Genomic DNA, 19,377 nt, shown 5'->3' on the forward strand with positions numbered 1-19,377 from the left:
TATTCTCTGAATTACAGCAAAAACAAGATACAAAGTTACATTTCATATCCCATACCTTATACACAGTACGAAAACCTTACCCACACCTGTATATACCCACTTCTACAATCACCGCAGACGAAGTCGCGGGTACCAGCTAGTATATCATAAATGTGAAAGGTGGGAATACCTGTATATCCGTCAACTGTCCAAAAAAGGCACCAAATCCTCATCTTACAAATAACTACCTAGATTGATAGATTGATTCTACTTGCTGACAGCAAAGATAATTTTTCAGTATAGAAAATATAAAAAACTAGGTTTACGTTTTTTATGTACAATAAAGGACCTTTTATAACTGTATTTGGCAGATCTCCTTTTTATGAAAGAGCTTACTTCAGCAATAAGACTGTCAAGATCATTGTCTTCCATTAGGCACTTTATTACGTAAGTTGCAACTAACCCTCTGTTCACATTACAAAGGCACATGTAAATACTGCAACACCAAACCTTTCTTTCAAAAAAATATTTATATGCTTTTAAGTTTACATATAATTTTTAAAAAATAGTAACAAAACCAAAAAACTGTTTGTGAACATTAATCAACTAATACAGTTACTTAAACCTGAGGTAGGAGAATATTTTCTTGTATATAATGCTCTATGTGATCGGAGAAAATGAATGCCATCGCTACAGCCAATATCACCATGAATGCTGGCATCCAGGAGAAGCAGCGTCTCTGTCGGAAGATAAGAATTTGGTCATAAAATTTAACTCTTTTACATGTTATCTAGCAACTATATAAAATCTTTGGTTACAAAAACCCACATAATAAGGCTGCATTACACAACCCCCTCCCATCCTTCCTATTTCTGGTCCTTACTATCCGTAGAACTGTGTGGATTCTAGGTATAGAAGGGGGGGGTAGAACCATGCAAAATTGGCCTTTTAGGGGGAGTCCATCAGCTTCCAAACCACTCACAAGGCTATGGAAAGGTCTTTAATATCGCAGGCTAAGAATGTACACCAGCAATCCTTATGACTCTCCTCATGGAAATTTCACTTTTAACTCTATTATGCCACGGCTGGGGCACGCACAGCAGTTCATTGCTGATGCGGCCAAGACCACAGGCAGTTTGGTACATGCAAGATTTTCACTCAGATATGTGGAAAATGCAGGGCCACAGGTTGTCAATAACTGCTGAATGGGCACAGATTCAGGAGTAGCGATGATACCCCAGAATCAGCTACACAGTGTACTGATCACAAGACCTTACACTGTGTAGTGCTTGTGCCTGGTGATTGCTAATTCTCCCATTCACTTAAATATGAATTTAGGAATTATCCTGCAGGTGACATTTACTGTACATGTATAATAGATGTGTACTGGGGCAATTGGTAGCGGGTTCAGGAGCTGTGCATAGTTCACATGGCCGTCATTACACAGACAGCGATTGAATAACTGATACAGATGGAGCACCCTCTGTATTAACTGTAATGTAATCCATCATGTTTGTTTACTTTTCTAATGGCAGAAAAATTGTGACTCCTAAAAGGTTAAATTGCATGGGGGTTACTATCATTAAACTGGTTTTTATGACCATATACTGTATTGTTCTACCAGGAGACCCATATACACTAGATGGTCATCTAATGTGTATGGTCTACCTAAGACTCTGTTTAAGATCTATTGACTGGCTCTGATTCCTTGACAAGGCTTTCCTGACCTAACAAGATGGAAGCTAAAACTATTACAGGGGATTCGGTTTACTCATATGTGAAAATTTTACCTTTGGTTTTTGTCTGGACATTCCCTTCAGCTCTTCTCGACACTGTTTCAGTTTTCTCTGACAAGACTGGTATTCATCAGTGATCAGTTCAAGTTCAGCCTTTAGACCTGTACACTGGAAACACAAGACCACCGCTATTAAAAAAAAAAGCCTTCCAGTACACAAGGAGTTGTGGCATTTCTGCATTAATAATATAAATTATATATTTACACACAGTATATGGCATATCAAGGCAGTGAGTGGTAGCATTAATCCATATAAATAATGACATGCCGTATTATATGCTTTCTGGATTATAATTTCATATAATTCTCCACTATTTAGAGTTTAGGAAGAGCCTTTCTCTGTCCTTTGGGCCCCATACACATGGCCTAATGTGTTACAATTCCCAAATGTGTGCCTAGAAATAAAAAAAAAATTGCCTATGCCAACTTACAGATATACCACATGGCAGTATATGGAATGTATACAGATTATATTGTAAATCTTTAGTGCTATCTGAGGACCTATATATAAGTATGTGCACACACCACTGAGTAAAACAGTCATTTAATTTTTTTGTTATGACTATTTGCCATTGTATCATCCATGTCTATCTTCTATATAGCACCAATTTTATAAATTATTCTTCATTAAGCCTCTGTTCCCACTTGCATTATCTGTTTTCCATCAGGTTTCCAGCAGTTTTTAGCAGTCAGGATAGCATAGCTTGAATACTTTACAATCAATGATGGGCAATAGAAAAAAAAAAGATCCTAAAGATTTATAGTATCTGTCCTAAATCCTGTAAATCTTGAAGGCATGATCCTTGAATGAACAGAGCCCAATATGAGTGGTACCCAGTGTTGACCTAGAGTGCCCACCGTTCATTTTGGGAGCCAGGCATATGTGTCCACATAGCAGCTGGCCTCAGGCAATAGCCAGATACTGCAATATGATTTGGGCCCCTGTGATTGAGAAAATGGGGCTCAGAGAGGAAGGCCTAGGTACCTAGATGTCATTGCCAACACCTAGAATGTCTACAGTATATAAAAAATAATCTACCCAGTATATTATACTGATACAAAGACTGTATAATGAGGGTGGGTTGGGAGCCCAGGGTTGGGTCTGGGGAAGCAGTAGGGGATTCACCTTGTGATCCAAGACTTTCCATTTGGTATTTTAGCATAGACAATTGTGCCAGTCACTGTGTACTGGAGTGTGGGGTTTTGTCTATATGTAAATGGCGTCTTGTAACCATCTTACCTCTGTCTCCAGTGACAGTAATTTTTCCTTCGCAGCCTGGAGTTGGTCAATTTGCACTTCCTCCTCTGGTGACTCACTGAGTTGTAATGTTGTTGTGTCTCTTGTAATGTCTGATAGGTTTCTCTGCTCCAGTATTACAAGGTCATCTGGTAAAGTACAGAAGCAACATAATATTATATCTGGTTATAAACCTAAAGCTATGTCTTACAATAGACACCAGAAACATTCAGAATTTTTCATATGAATACTTCTGAGCTTGAGTACAGGTTTCTAAAGAATAGGGAAGGACTAACACTGATATCTGCAAACACCTCACAAGTCACTTAGCGAAGAAGTTATTTAAAGGGGTTATTTCATGACATTAACCCCTGACCATATGCCATATTAGGAAAAGCTGTCAATCAGAAGAAACAATTATTTGGTGCCATGGATGTTGCTGTGATAGGAGCGTTGTTCCAGGATGAAGTGCCTCCATATAACTGTGTGTTTGGCCCCCCCTGGTGAGTGTATGCACAGTAAGAACATATGAGATTGGGTAGAGGTCCCGGCCCAGGCAGCCCAGTGAAGTCAATAGAGTGACTAAAAGCTTGAAGAGGTGTAGAGCTTGTGACACCATTGTGTGATGACAGACCGAATCAGACCCTGAAACTAGAAAGCCTCAAACGGGTCACTTGGGAGAAGGAAAGAGCTCCAACATCTGTTGTATTTGGAAGATTGTAGCTTGGCAGCAGTGGTTATGCATTGTTCTGAGGCATCATATAAGTGCCAGTAAGCTGGCCAAACCAGGGGCGACAGAACCAAAAAATCAGCATCTACAGTACAGTACAAGTGGCACTCAAGAAAGTGTATATAGCAAAGTCACTGTCAAGTTTTGTGCTGTTTTTCTCAAGTTGGACAGAAAAATAATATGAAACATTCCAGAGTCACACATTACCCTTAAAGGGATTCTCCAGGACTGGATATAGATTGCCTGTATTTTGGATAGGTCATCAACCCAATCCAACCCCAGACATTCATCGATCAGCTGAGCACAAAGTACTGAGCCAGAAGCAGACCATTCCATACAGGGTAGTGATCGTACAATGCTATTTCTCAGGTCCCATTAACTTGACCAGAAGCTGAGCAGCAATAGCCAATAACTTGAAATTTAGATTTTTTTTGTTTTCAAAACGGAAGGGGAGGGGGGTGTATTTATGGGTTAAGCTTCAGACTAGCATTGGCTCTAAGTTGTTTGGGACCTTTGAGGGACCCAAACAACAGAGAGGTGGACTGCAAAAATAGCGGCTACACATGAAGCCCAGCGGTGGCAGCTTATGATAAGTCCTCTGTGCAGGACGTTTTCCTCCATCGATTTTCGGCTGACTGAAACAAAGTCTCCAGACTGGAAAAGAAAGCAGCTTCCCATCTTTCATACATTTACTAACAGTGAACGGGAGTCTATCAGGTCTAAAATGCTTCTAATAATAGTGCTGTGTGGGGCCTTTAATAGGAATATAAGTATACCTTTATGGTAACAAGCTGATATTGTATTGCAGAGATAATCATTTTATACATATTCCAATCAGTCTGCAAGTACAGTAGGGCTCAGACCCAAATTGTCTATAGACACAAGTTCCTCTTCTTAAGTGGTTCTTACAGCAGCTAAGTTATTATAAAGAATAACATACTTGTTACTTTCAATTATTAACAGTAATAGAAATGTCCATTATCACAGAAGCAAACAGCAGACAGCCATTTACATACCGCCATGCCAAGAGTAACATTGCTCAATAACCACTAGAGGGGGATATACACCTATTATGAAATAAGGAATGGGCCTGTATCTGAGAACCCATAAGGTTTTGTGCAATATTAATTTCTCTCAACAAACTGAAATAAGGTATGAACATTGTGCAAGTATTTCTATAAGAGACAGAAGCTCAAGGAATACAACTATTACGCACATTTATATGAAAGGTCAACATACCTCCCAACTTTTGAAGAACCGAAAGAGGGACAAAATGTGCGGCAAATTTAGCCCCACCCACTTTTGTGTTGACTCCGCCCACTCGTTAATTTTTCATGTGCCCGCACACAGTATAATCCTCCTACAGTCACCCGTAAATTATATGTCCCCCCTCTATCTCTCCCCCAGTTTCATATACACCCTTCATCTGCCCCCAGTTTCATGTCCCTCTTCCATCTCTGCCCCCAGATTCATGTCCCTCCATCTCTGCCCCCAGATTCATGTCCTCTCCATCTCTGCTTCCAGATTCATGTCCCCACATCTCTGCCCCCAGATTCATGTCCCTCCATCTCTGCCCCCAGATTCATGTCCTCTCCATCTCTGCTTCCAGATTCATGTCCCCACATCTCTGCCCCCAGATTCATGTCCCTCCATCTCTGCCCCCAGATTCATGTCCTCTCCATCTCTGCCCCCAGATTCATGTCCCACATCTCTGCCCCCAGATTCCTGTCCCTCCATCTCTGCCCCCAGATTCATGTCCCTCCATCTCTGCCCCCAGATTCATGTCCTCTCCATCTCTGCCCCCAGATTCATGTCCCCCATCTCTGCCCCCAGATTCATGTCCCCCATCTCTGCCCTCAGATTCATGTCCTCTCCATCTCTGCCCCCAGATTCATGTCCCTCCATCTCTGCCCCCAGATTCATGTCCTCTCCATCTCTGCCCCCAGATTCATGTCCCCATCTCTGCCCCCAGATTCATGTCCCCCATCTCTGCCCTCAGATTCATGTCCTCTCCATCTCTGCTTCCAGATTCATGTCCCCACATCTCTGCCCCCAGATTCATGTCCCTCCATCTCTGCCCCCAGATTCATGTCCTCTCCATCTCTGCCCCCAGATTCATGTCCCACATCTCTGCCCCCAGATTCCTGTCCCTCCATCTCTGCCCCCAGATTCATGTCCCTCCATCTCTGCCCCCAGATTCATGTCCTCTCCATCTCTGCCCCCAGATTCATGTCCCCCATCTCTGCCCCCAGATTCATGTCCCCCATCTCTGCCCTCAGATTCATGTCCTCTCCATCTCTGCCCCCAGATTCATGTCCCCCATCTCTGCCCCAATGTCATGCTGTCCTCTCCTTCATCTGCCCCCAGATTCACGTTCCACCTCCACATTAAACTTACCTTCTCCTCCGCTCCCTCGCCGCTCTCTGCCCGCCGACACATGCGGCTGAAGGAAGGAGCTGACACAGGTCAGCTCCTCACTTCGCCGCTGCCCGCCTCTCTCCCTGACACATGCGGCTGAAGCTGCTCGCGTGCTCGCTTCGCCGCTGCGTCTCTCTCTCGCTGACACATGCGGCTGAAGCGAGGAGCTGACCTGTGTCAGCTCCTCGCTTCGCTGCTGCCGCCGGCTCCTGGCTTGTACATCGCGTCTACAAGCCAGGAGCCGGCGGCAGCAGTGAAGCGAGGAGCTGACACAGGTCAGCTCCTCGCTTCAGCCGCATGTGTCAGCGAGAGAGAGACGCAGCGGCGAAGCGAGCAAGCGAGCAGCTTCAGCCGCATGTGTCAGGGAGAGAGGCGGGCAGCGGCGAAGCGAGGAGCTGACCTGTGTCAGCTCCTTCCTTCAGCCGCATGTGTGTTCAACTCAGATCTGTGTCCTCTGGATGCAGATCTGAGTTGAAATCGGGACATACCTCCCTCCAACCGGGACCGCGGGACATGTCACCCAAATCGTGACTGTCCCGCGGAAATCGGGACGGTTGGGAGGTATGGGTCAATGTAATATTCCACTGAGTAGAAGAATATACACCCTAGCCAATTCACAAATGATATGCCACAAAATTTATAAGTCACGTATCCCAAGTGTCACTTTTTTAGACGGAAGTTCCCAACTTTGACTCATAAGTGTATTATATTGCATTATTGAAGAATCAAACTTAACCCCTTCCCATTCTGCGGCGAACTCTTACTTCGCACTAATAGTACAGGACTGTAATGCCGCAGACACAGGAGATCTGCCTGTGACATTACTTCCTGCACTCAATGTTTGGCATGGCAGCCAAGACGCTGAGCAATTGCCTCCTGACTGCTTTTACACATTACACATAGAGAACCCAGATTCAAGTCGCCTTGTGGGACATGGAAAAAGTGAAAAAACAAAATTCAAAAAGTTTAACCACTTCTGGACCACCCCTTGTGTGTTTTACGTCCCGAAGTTAGCTGTCTAGATCTGGAAGGACGTACCTGTACATCCAAGCAGATTTCAGCATCTGCACGAGATCATGCAGCAATGAGCGCTGAATACACCGCTATGGGTGCGGCCATGATGCAGCTGCCCTCTGACCTGGCGGTCACGTGATCCACCAGGATCAGCAAATGCTGGAGCTGCTAGATCAGGGGTAGGGAACCTTCGGCTCTCCAGCTGCTGTGAAACTACAACTCCCATCATGCTCCATTCTCTTCCATGGGAGTTCCAAGAACAGCAGAGCAAGTATGCATGCTGGGAGTTGTAGTTTTGCAACAGCTGGAGAGCCGTACGTTCCCTACCCCTGTGCTAGATCCTACAGGATCCAGTTCAGCTCTAGAACGTGCAGGAGGCTGTATTCCTCCCGCAACTCGGGCTAAATGTACCACCCCCAGTTACAGGGGAAATCAGCCTCCCCCCCCCATCACAAAAATAGTGATCAGATGACCCCAAAGGTCTATTATGACCTTATGGGGACACAATGTAAAAAAAAAAGAATAAAAAGAAATTAATAGAAAAGTAAAAAAAAAAAAAGTTTAATAAAATTGTGAAAAAAATAAATCATATATTACTAAAATGCCCTTAGTAAAGCCCAACCTTGACAACACCATACAAAATAAAAATTACCGTAAAAGAGAGTAAAAAGTATTTAAAAATTTTTTAAATCGCACTGTTATTTAATAAAAAAAAATTAAAAGTGAAACAAGACACGATTTCTATCTTCTTTTTTTCATATTTTCCTGAATATAAAAGAAATTAAAATCCATGCAAAAATAAAAACAACATAAAAATAAAGCCCTATGTGTAACCAGAAAAAAATGCAGAAATTAGATGAATAATCCAAATGATAAAAATGTTACAGCCCTCAAAACCGCACGCACAAAAAAACCCCAAAATGTGTCTGGTCCTGAACTTCAAATTGGCCCAGTACAGAAATGGTTAAAATAAATCAGAGCGTTAATGAAGTATTCCCATCTTGGACATTTATGGATTTGCCATAAATGTTCAATAAATGCAAATACCATGTATGAGACCCAAACATATCTTGCTGTAAATGAAAAAAAGCTGCTTATGCTTTTCGCCTCTCTCTTCTATGGAAGTTTCAAGAACAGCCAAGCAGGCAGGAAATTGGAACTTGGAATAGAGAGAGCTGGCATGTATGGCCACCATTCCACTCATTGTGGTTGGGCGACCCCTGTACTCAAGAAGGGATTAATCCTTTAACTGACCATTAAAAATATTTGACAGTTATTCTTCAGCCAGATCCCTCAAGTTTCCACTACAGTCTGTTTTAGCTCAAGATAACCACATACTGGACGATTCTAGATGATAGTCCACCCCCTGTCAACTTGCCTGTGCTTTTCTTTCCAAAAGCATGAAAACTGTATTTTCCCCACCCCATAATATGGTAACTAAATGATCAACCATCTAAAGTTGACCAGAACATCATCCTAGTAAATGGTATTGTCTTTTCTTGATTTTTCACTTGATTAACTGAACTCAATATGGAGACATCTTACGAAGTCAAGTGCTATATTTAACCCTCCATACATGGAAAGATGACCACCACACATACAGTATGTGGTATAAAGTATTCCCTTTTGACAACCATTTCATTATTCTCAAAATGCTGCTAGAACCTATACATATAGTGGGCAATCTAAAGTGGTCTGCCAATCCTTGTATAACTTTCTGTGCTCAGACACGGAATGGAAACATCTATATGGTGGACATCCAGGCTTTGGTTTCTTCTATAGCGTCCAAAGCGAGATGTTATACAACATTCTAATCTCTGCTATAGTAAATAGACTGTGCCTCACCCTCTAGAAGTATGCAGGAAGCTAATAGGCATAATACCACGGCTGAGGTCATGAATTTTTGTCATCTACACTTTGGCAAGGAGCCCTGAATGTTCTGCAGGTAAAAACACAATGTAAGACCTGCTGACTTATCAGCATTTCTCTGCCTTGCAAGATGTCTTTACATAATCTAGTAAAGATAACCATTACAAAATGCTGAGAAATCTTCAGTTGCATGAAAAAAAACTCTAAGCAATACAGACTAAGATCAATATTCATAAAAAACCTTTAAGATAAAACCTACAAGACCATCTGTAGAACATACACATAATATTGTTCTGCTAGTCTATACATGACCCACACTACTTCCGTGGCAAAATACCATCATAGGATATTGTATAGAAAACACTTTTCTCTACAGTTTATATATATTGTGTCACCAGTCGGAAATGTAATGCTGCTTTTAGATGGTCACTAACTTTTCAGACAACTTAGTCTCATTTAATACAACTAAATTTAATGTACTTTATTAAAAAAAAAAAAAAAAAAAGTTATTGTGTGTCTCTGAAAAACCTCTCTAAGGCTAAGGCCCCACGGGCCGTAATCGCCCGTGTGAACCGCTGTGTGATCGCATTGCGGTTCTTTCCACAGTGCTTTTAAGAGAAAGTTCACAAAGTTTTCCTCTGCGGACTTTCTCTTAACATTATATCTACAGGAAAGCTGCCGGCGTTTCCATAGATATAATTGACATGCTACGATTTGCAAAGCCGCAACGGCTTTAACCCACACATGATGTTAAGGATGCTGTCCTCTAGAGGGCAGTGTACAGAGTGCACTGTTCTCCTAATTACATCCTGAAGAATAGATTTGCATATTTTCTTTACCCAGAATCCCTAGCGGAGCAGGAATGACTTGTAAGTCTCCGTACTGCCTATGTAGGCACCCTCTCTCCCTGATGTGTACGATTATCCCCTGTACCTGGTCTATAGTCTCTCACTCTGCCAAATCAGTATCCCTGCGCTATGCTGAGGAGGCCCAATAGGCCGAAACAGCGCTGTCCATAGCTGGGAATCTGTTCCTTTTGGAATAGAAATACTAATTTGGCAATTAAATCCGCATCATCATATTAGACTTTTTAACTGAGTCATGCATGATGTTAAGGATGCTGCCTTCTAGAGGGCGGCGTACAGAGTGCACTGTTCTCCTAATTATATCCTGGAGAATAGATTTGCATAAATCACTACATTCACACATTTTTTTTTTACATTCACATAATTTTTTTCATTTTCAATGAGTGTGCAATGTACATCTGAGAGTAAAAAAAAAAAACCTTTGCACATCATATGAAAAAGTTTGTAAAAAGAACAGAGGAGGTTCAGACTGCAAAAAATAGCACTTATACTAGCAGTATGCAATCCTTGACAGATGTGTATATATTTCACATAGAGAGATATTCTCACAGTAAATACACGTTAAACCATTGTGATAAAGAAGAAACTTTCTGCAGTTTCAGGTAAAGTCTACATGAGAACCAGTAAGGAAAGAACAGTGTTGTTTTCTACTTTAGCAGATATTTTGGGCAAATTACCTTGTAAAGTCTCAATTTGTTTCCGCATTTCAAGTTTCTGCTCCTCTGAATTCCTCAGTCTAACTAAAGAGAAGTAAAAAAAAAACAAAAAAACAAAAACTATGGTCAGTCATCTGCAAATACCGTAATTACAGTAAATCAGATTGGCATAGTATTGAATAGTAGTTGAATTCCTTGCTGGTCATAACAACCAATTGGCCCTATAATGATCCACACAAGAGGTTTATAAAAATACTACAGCTGCAGGGGTGTAGTGGTCATAAGGTATAGTTTTTTTTCTATGCCAACTACTAGAGTTACAGTATAAAGCCAACCATGAAAATCAATAGCTGACCCCGCCATGAACATGAGCTTTTCTGGCCGGGGTTTATCTCCCAAGGAAACAAAGCTTACAGAGGACCTTTCACTACTACCAAAAAGTCAAGGTATTTAATAGCTGTTGCTCCACTGATTCTGCAACATTTTCTCTAGCCCTCACTGTTCCCAAGCAATCAATGCTGTTAGTTTTGTTGCTTGATATACTATTTAGTCTCTGTACTGTCAGGAGGTGTCAGACAGGAGAAGGCAAGGGATGGATGTGATTCTGAGCTCTGACACTGGCTGCCTCTGATTGGAGCTCTGAATCACGCCCCTCTGCCTGACACTGCCCTTCTGACATTACAGAGCTTAAATAGCACATCACGCACCAAAACTAACTGCAGAAAAAATTCCAACTGTGCTGGAATCAGTGGAGCAGCGCCTATTAACAAATGTGAAGATTATGAATGGGTTAAGGTGATGAAAGATTCTCTTTAAGGCATATTAAGCGTCCTCATATGCATAAGATCATAAACAGAATTTCAATACACATTATCGCTGTACATATTGTATGGACAATGTTTAGTAGTACATATTCCAATTTCTGTTATTATGAACAGTGAAGAATAAGACACAGGTTAATCTATTAGATATAGTCTCTACATTTAGAAATTCACCCCAAAACACAGTTAGGATGTACTAGAGGGCAATTGCACAATCTGGGGTCATTAACCCTTTCACTGCCAAGGGTCTCTGGAAATTTTGCACCTCCAGTAGCCAGAGCAATTATCACAGTTTTGACATCTCTGAATAAAACGCCTATTTCTAAATTAAATGGTTGTCTAAGACCCTCATACCAATATATTTTCTGAAAGCAGGGAGCCAGGGGAATATAGCTTGAACAGTTCTATATTGGAATGCTACATTATACTTGTATACATTTGAGTTAGTTTTTTTTTTTTTTTTTTTTTAAATCCAAAATTCCAAATTTCTGACCTAAACTCTACCACATGCAGGGATATACTGACATAATTTCTTTAGTATACTAAAGTCTACGGTGCCTTTTAATTCATCAATACTACATATATGTGACTAAATTCCCTTTTAGACCTTAAAAAAGTGCACCTCAAAATCTTGATTTTGGCCTTAAATGTGAAAAAATAGTAGCATGAATAAAACATGCCATAGACATTAGAATCAATGACTAAACCCCATAAACCTATATATTTCCAAACAGCAGACACCCTGACGATCATAGAAATACCATCTAGCTTATTATACTCACAGCCACCTTCATGCAACTTTTTATCAAACATTGATTTTTTGCAAAAATTACACAAAAGTTCAGCTTTGAGACTAACTCTCTGAGACAGTTTGAACTATATATACAGAAAACTGTCAAAACTGAGTTCTTTGTGCACTAAGCAATACTAACTTTTAACAGTATATAATTGCTTAAATTTAAAGAATCCCTTAACTTAAAGAAGTTATAGGAAATAGGGGGTTTGGATAATAGAAGGGGAGTGGGGTCGGTAGATCAGGGACAGGAGTAAGGTGCTAAGAATTTTAAAAAGGGGTATGTACGTGTATAAATGTTATTCTGTTAGTGTAAGTGAATGTGGTGGAAGTGCTTAGTGACACTACTTCCTGGGCACCTCACTTTAGACCGGTAAGGACAGTTTCTATGCAGATAGGAACGATCTGGTGACCTATTAGTCACCAGGTATTACCTTACACTGAAGCTCAGATGTTTAGCTTCCAAATGAGATGAAAATTGTGAGTGTCACAATTTTCATCTCACAGTAGCACTTTATACGATCGCTGCCCGTTCTTCAGCACCACAGATAAGAGAGGAAGCAGTACCGCGGTCTTTTTTTATGTGATAGCTGCGATCAGCGACCTTGTGGACAGCTGATCGCTGGCTTATTTTATAGCCCATGTTCCTAGCTTTCCAATGAGATGAAAATTGCATTGCTGCTTGCAATTTTCATCTCACTGTAAAGCTTTATGTGAGTGCTCCCCCCTCCCCTTCTACTGTCGCGGAGCGGTACTGCCAAATTTTTTAGTTGACAGCTGCGATCAGCGACCCCCTGGTCAGCTGATCGCTAGCTTATTTTAAAGGGCAGACTCTTGGCTTTCATATAAGTTGAAAATGGCAGTGCTCGCTGCCATTTTAAGCTCACTATACTACTTTTTATAGCGCCTTCCCCTACATTTCTATAGAAAAAACAGGGAACAGAATCTGCATGTATTAACAGTTTTGGGAGCGATCAGTGACCTCTAGGTCATCAGATCGCTTTGCCATTTTAAAGTCAAGATCCTTGGCTTTAAAATGACACCAAAACTATCGAGATAACCCAATTTTTTGACAGAGTTATGGGCGTCAGTAGCAAGGACGTAGTAGCTACGTCCTCGGCTACTGAATTGCCACCTTGGGAGCATGTATAATTACGGGCTTGGCAAGAAAAGGGTTAATACTTAGGCTGCTCATACACATGAGGGTTTAGGTGACAGCTGTCTCTCCTGCTCCTCAATACATTTATATCCTTGACTTGGCTGTTGCCAGACACCTCTAGCTGCAGCATGTCACCCCGAGAACAAAAGAATCTCTTATGTTGAAATTGAATTTCCTGATGCTTCTTCCCTCCAACACGGAGTGTTAGGGTGCGTTCACACGATGTAAAATGGAGCGCAAGGTGGCACGTATACGCGTGTCAGCATTTTGCGCGCTCAAAAAGATCCCATTGATTTCAGCGTATACGCCGCGTTATTTTGCGCCCGTAATTTTGCTCATAACTCCCATTGAAATCAATGGGATCTTTTTGAGCGCACAAAATGCTGACACGCGTATACGTGCCAGCTTGCGCTCCATTTTACATCGTGTGAACGCACCCTTTGACGTTCCCCATATACATTATAAGGTTGCAAGTCCTGCTGAAATAGGCAGGTTTGGCCAACATACTTCTAAAGTGCATGGTCACCTTTGCACCATTTTTGATTGAAGGGCAGGAAGAATTAAGCAATAGCACCTTGTCAACAAGTCATGAGAACCCAAATTTTGAGGACTCTGCTTCACTTTGGTTCTTCTTGCACACTGAATTCTAGAAAGGACACATAAATGGTAAATTAAATAAACCTTGCAAAGAGCTCAGATGCTCCTTCTGAAGTTCCTTATCTTCCTCAAGATGCTCATTTAAGGCTTGCAGCTCCATCTGCTCTCTTTCTAGCTCTTGAATCCGATTGTGCAGCTGTTGACATTGTGACTCTTGAGATCTCACCCACTAAAAGCAAAGGAAAAATGAAAAACCGTGGACAAAACGACATACAATTAAAATCTGTACATATACTGTGTATAAACTGTGTGAAAAGTCCAAACTTCACTTTCCAAGTGCAGGTTCAAAAATGAAGAATATACTTTTATTACTCTGGGTGGTATGGGGACCAATATACTTAGTTTATTGCACGCATGGAAATATATATTCAAGTTGGCTTTACTTTTATGACTTTTTTTTTTTTTTAGTAGTAGTGGTGGGGTTGACAGTAAAAAACTGCAATTTCACTATTGTATGTACAGTACCTGTTAGACAAATGTATGTAGAAAGACAACTAAGCCTCCTTTCGTCTGCATTGGTCAAATTTGCTATCTTGTGTGATCATAGGGGCAGAAGAATGAAACTAATTGTAGTGCCAGATCCATTACATGACACCATGATCCTAATGACAATAACAGACTGCACTGGGTTGATCCGCAAAGTGTAAAGCATTTTGCCAGAAAACAGTGCCGCAAGCTGCACTATTTTTTAGAGAATCTGCAACGGAGTCTTTAAGACAGATATGACAGAGTCATATTTCATTTAAGTATTTGTTTCATTCAAGTATTTGTTTGTATTGAATTAGTATGATAATACTGCTATAGGATTTCTTCTTGGTAACCAGCTACATACCTGGAGTTTGCTCTGAAGAATATTCATCTCATTCTTTAGCTCACAGTGCTTGTTGCTCATGTCAATCCAGTCTGCTTTCAGTTTTTCATATTCCTCTTTCCATAACTCACACTCATCTGAAGATACTGATAATGACATCTGCAATTTGGGATATGTAACAAATACTAGTTGAAGACCCCAACGTATAAGAGATGATGTTAATGTAGATTGTGAGCCCCATATAGAGATCACAATATACTTTTTTTTCTATCAATATGTCTTTGTAGAATGAGAGGAAATCCTTGCAGATGTTGTTCCTGGTGGGATTCCAACCCAGGACTTCGGCACTACAAGGCTGCAGTGCTAACCACTGAGCCACCGTTTTGCCCCAACTTTTGATTTCTAATGGGATATAATATTGCATCCTAGAGGACAGATAGGGGGATTAAAAGTAGAAAATTGTAAACAGAGTAGAGATAAGGACATTTATTATATGTCCTTATCTCTACTCTGTTTACAATTGCTACTTTTAATCCCCTTATCTGTCCTCTAGGGGAGACAGCATTTGCTATCAGCATAAAAAGGGTGTCAGTATGCAATCAGTTTGTGCATCAGTCCGTTTTTAGTCTCAAACTGAATTCAAATGGACGGACGTCGTCATAAAGTAGGTGCATCCTCAGAGGTCTGTGTGCCTAAACAGAAATCTGCACCGATGGCCACACTTCTACCAAGCCCCCTTTAAGGAAAGTATGCATGCAGGAAATACTTAAAAAGTTGCAATTTTGCACAAAAATACTGACTTGTGCCAGACATTGTGAATTTTGTAGACTGTTTTCTGGTGCACAAGCCATGATAAATCAATCCCATGGAGTTCTTGTTGCTAGTTTGTTACAGATTTTGCTAAGTTGTTTTTTTTTTTTTTTTTTTCTTTGAGCTAAACCAGGGGTGCATTCAGCTGAGTAGAGCAGGGAGAGCAGAACAGATTGATGTAGTTTTGTGGGAAAAGATTCAGTATAAACTTGTCATTTATTTATTTATGTCTGTTTTTTGTATACTTAGAAGGCCTTCAGTGGTCAGTCCCAAAAGTGAGTGACAGGCTCCCCTCTGTCAATGTGTATAGAGACATAGCTGTCAGTCACTGTTAGGACAGCCCACTAGACTCAATTACTCCCTCTAAGCATAGAGAAAAACAGAGAAATATATTCATAAATGACATGTTATACAGAGGCTTTTCCCACAATGCCATTATCAGTCTGCTCTATGACATGCTGCTGGCAGATTAGACTGCAGTTTCATGGTGACAAGTTCCCTTTAAAGCCCTTAGGGTTAGTTCACACTAGCGTTTGTATTCTGTCCAGAAGGAGACTGCATAGACACCCTCCGGATGGAATACAATCGCAATTGCAAGTGATGTGCTGTCAAAGCACACGGACCCCATAGACTATAATGGGCTCCGTGTGCTTGCTGCGCACTGCCCGCACGAATGATTCGTGATCTCATGACGTGATCTGATTTCATGACAAGAAATACACAGCTAGTATACAGTTAGGGCAGCTACTCTTTCCATTACAGACCTGCACGTTCTGGAGTTGTCTCTCTGTGGCTATTTTCTCATCTGATAACTTCTGAAGTGATTCTTTGGCTTTCTCCTGATATTTCATGTTGTGGTCTTCCATTTCCATGAGAAGTTTTTTCACACTTGTTTTTGGGAAATTCTATGAAAGGAAATATAAATGAGATATTTTTTATCTTTATATTACAAAGAACTACATATAAATGCTCCAGCACATGGCCTAGTGAATGGGCACTATACTCTACCCCTGTATGTCTTCTATTTCATACCATGACAAATGGAGTTCTCTGTCTGTTCAATCTGTATAGGCAGTGCCAGTAAGACAAAGCAAAGAGGCTGTATGGCTCTGTGCTCTTCCAAACAGACTCCATGCACTTCAGTATCCATGAGCCTTAATCACATAAAAATCAGCTATACACTTCAGTATACACCAGAAATATGTGTAACTAAGCTTCATTTACATATTTGCCAAAAACAATATATTTTGAAAATGGCTGCGAGGAGGAGGGAAAGAGAGGTAGGACTAGAATAGCTTTTCTAAAGGCTATTCCAACGTGTGCTTAGTTAAACAACATCTCCAATAATAGACTTGCTTTAAGCGGTGGGCCAAAGCATTCTCAAATTCATGGGACGCCGCTAACCATGGATATGTAGAGTGCCTTCTCGCCACCTTTGGGGGGTGCTACCGTGGAGATGAGTTGTGTAGGGGGCATTGGCGCTGGAGAAGGAGCACTGAATGCAGCACCATTCCGGCATATGGCGTGCAACTGACGCCTATTAGACCTAGGTAAGTACAGGTGGATGTAAGAGGGGTGAGATGGAGCTTGTATGAGAGCACGAGGAGGGCTAGAGGAAATACGGATAGTGCGAAACAGCTGTCAACCAAATGCTATACTAATCCTCTCTCCATTACTGCCACTTTTTTTATAACAAGCGAGCACTGCCCCTCTGTTTTTCAACCTCTACAAATACTGCCAGAAAATCAAAAAGTTGTCCAAAAGTTTACTGTAGTTACTTTTGTATCAAGTAGCAACTACAGCTGGGCTTATAAAGTAAGATTCTGGGAAGATGAAGACACTGTAAACATTAAAATACAGAGATTTTCACTAAGATTTCTTCCCAACACTGACTGCCATTAGTACCGTAGGTCTGTCATTCCTGTGGTGATGACTCACAGACTCTTGTTTACATGCAAACTTCAATTTTCCTTGCATGACTACAACATTTTCAAGTTTGTCATAATTTCCAATAAAATACAATTATTGTCAATCAGGCTGAATTCTGAGTATTGTGCTGAGATGACTGAATCTCCCCAGACAGCTTTCTGTAGATATTATTAGCAGCCTCTCCTTGCAGTGACCTAGAGTTTGCATACTTCCTGCAAAATGCCTGTACCTCCCCAGAAACCTGTTCACAATTTGTTGATCTATATAACTATAGCCTCTGACAGAAGTGATCTGAACCAAAAATATATGTGTACGGGACGTCAGGCCAGTTATCTTAAGTGTATAGCTTATGGTAAGCCCGATGCTATATGCTTCCCCTTGCAGTGGCAGAAACAATGTTCCGTTTTATTTAATTCAGTTTCTAATAAATGGCTTAGGCCTTATTCACAGGGTCATGTTCCATCCAAACATGGTTGATGCTCCAGCCGTTTTTCTAAGACTGGCCACAGGTGCAGTGAGCTGCAGAATGGCCAGATTATGACTGTCCTGAACTGACATAAAGCTGAGCATGATGCAGTGGGTTTCATTTACATGGCAATGGTTAGTCCACGATATACGGCCCACACATGGACCGTGCTCTATGGACAGAACACAGCCATGTGAAAAAGGCCTCAGAAGGTAATTCATGAACACCAACCAGAAAATCTTTTCTTGCTGAAAATGTACATTCACTGTTTATACCCACAAAGGCCTCATGCACACAGTGGTTGAACAGCACCAATGGTACATTGATGATATCAGTGTGCCATCCGTGAGCCCAGGCAGTAAAATGGGCAGGAATAAGACCTGACCTAAATTTAGCCCCAAACATGGGAGGGTTTAAATACATGGTTGTGTGTATGGGGTCATAGAAATGAATTAGCTAATGTGCTAGTTGTGAAACACAGCTTGCACACTGCCAATAGACACGGTCATGTGCATGAGGCCTTAGTCTAATACCAACACCCCGCAGGAAAAGTGGAAAAAAAATGCTTTTCACAGTTCCAGCAAAGTGAATGAAATTTTGGTTTATCGATTCTAGCCCACCTTTTGTACGTCCGAGTGGCCCACTCTTAATCCTGCAAGGATGTACCTGTGACATTTGGTTCATCAGTCGCATTCAAGTGACTGGGCTGAGCTGTCATACCAATCGCAGCTGCTATACAAATGTATGGCTATATGCTTGGTACAGTAAGTACTGAAGAGGCTGCAGAACACACACAAACACTGCAGCCGTTTCAAACAGCTCAGTGGCCGGGGCCCAAATATTGGACCCCTGACAATCTTTACTTGATAACTAGTTAAACGTCATCAATTATTTAAAGTCACATCAATATATATTTTTGGAGTACGCATAATTCTGCAGGTAAAATCCTCAGCAACTCTACCACACATTGATTCACCCAGTTTTCTGTGTTTACTAGGAAATACAATCTGATGTTTTTCTTTGATATCCTCAGAACACACAGACCGGCTAACCTCATTATATTGTAAAATAGATACCATACCAAAATATACCATATGATTATGCAGTCACTAATCTATCTACACTCTAGATCCTAACATCCCACAAAACAAAAAAAAAAAAATATTTACAAACATGCAAAAAGTAGAAAACTATGTAATGTACCTGATTGTAAAAGAAGAGCTGGTTTTCAAGCTTTGCCACTTTGCACTTTAAGCGGTCTTCATTCAGCTGGGCCTATAAGGCATGCAGAGACAGGACTGTTAATGCAGGTGTTATTAAAAGACTCAAACATGAGCAATATTGTCAGGAAATACAACCATGCATAG

At 41.1% G+C, this 19,377-nt stretch overlaps 1 protein-coding gene across 3 annotated transcripts in view; it reads right to left on the reverse strand.

Annotated features, from left to right (window-relative positions):
- Positions 1 to 405: 405 nt before the first annotated feature.
- TRAF3IP3 (TRAF3 interacting protein 3) overlaps positions 406 to 19,377 on the reverse strand; it is a 38,075-nt gene continuing 19,103 nt past the window's right edge. For all 3 annotated transcript variants that reach the window (XM_075264168.1, XM_075264167.1, XM_075264166.1), the window contains exons 8-15: positions 19,214 to 19,285; positions 16,380 to 16,520; positions 14,827 to 14,964; positions 14,019 to 14,163; positions 10,586 to 10,648; positions 3,015 to 3,160; positions 1,770 to 1,883; positions 406 to 718 (exon numbers count right to left, since the gene is read on the reverse strand). In XM_075264168.1, coding sequence (XP_075120269.1) covers positions 599 to 718; positions 1,770 to 1,883; positions 3,015 to 3,160; positions 10,586 to 10,648; positions 14,019 to 14,163; positions 14,827 to 14,964; positions 16,380 to 16,520; positions 19,214 to 19,285 — 939 coding nt within the window. In that variant the 3' untranslated portion in view covers positions 406 to 598. The remainder of the gene's footprint in view (positions 719 to 1,769; positions 1,884 to 3,014; positions 3,161 to 10,585; positions 10,649 to 14,018; positions 14,164 to 14,826; positions 14,965 to 16,379; positions 16,521 to 19,213; positions 19,286 to 19,377) is intronic.

This window comes from Leptodactylus fuscus, chromosome 2 (genome assembly GCF_031893055.1).
Source record: "Leptodactylus fuscus isolate aLepFus1 chromosome 2, aLepFus1.hap2, whole genome shotgun sequence".
Classification (NCBI taxonomy): domain Eukaryota; kingdom Metazoa; phylum Chordata; class Amphibia; order Anura; family Leptodactylidae; genus Leptodactylus; species Leptodactylus fuscus.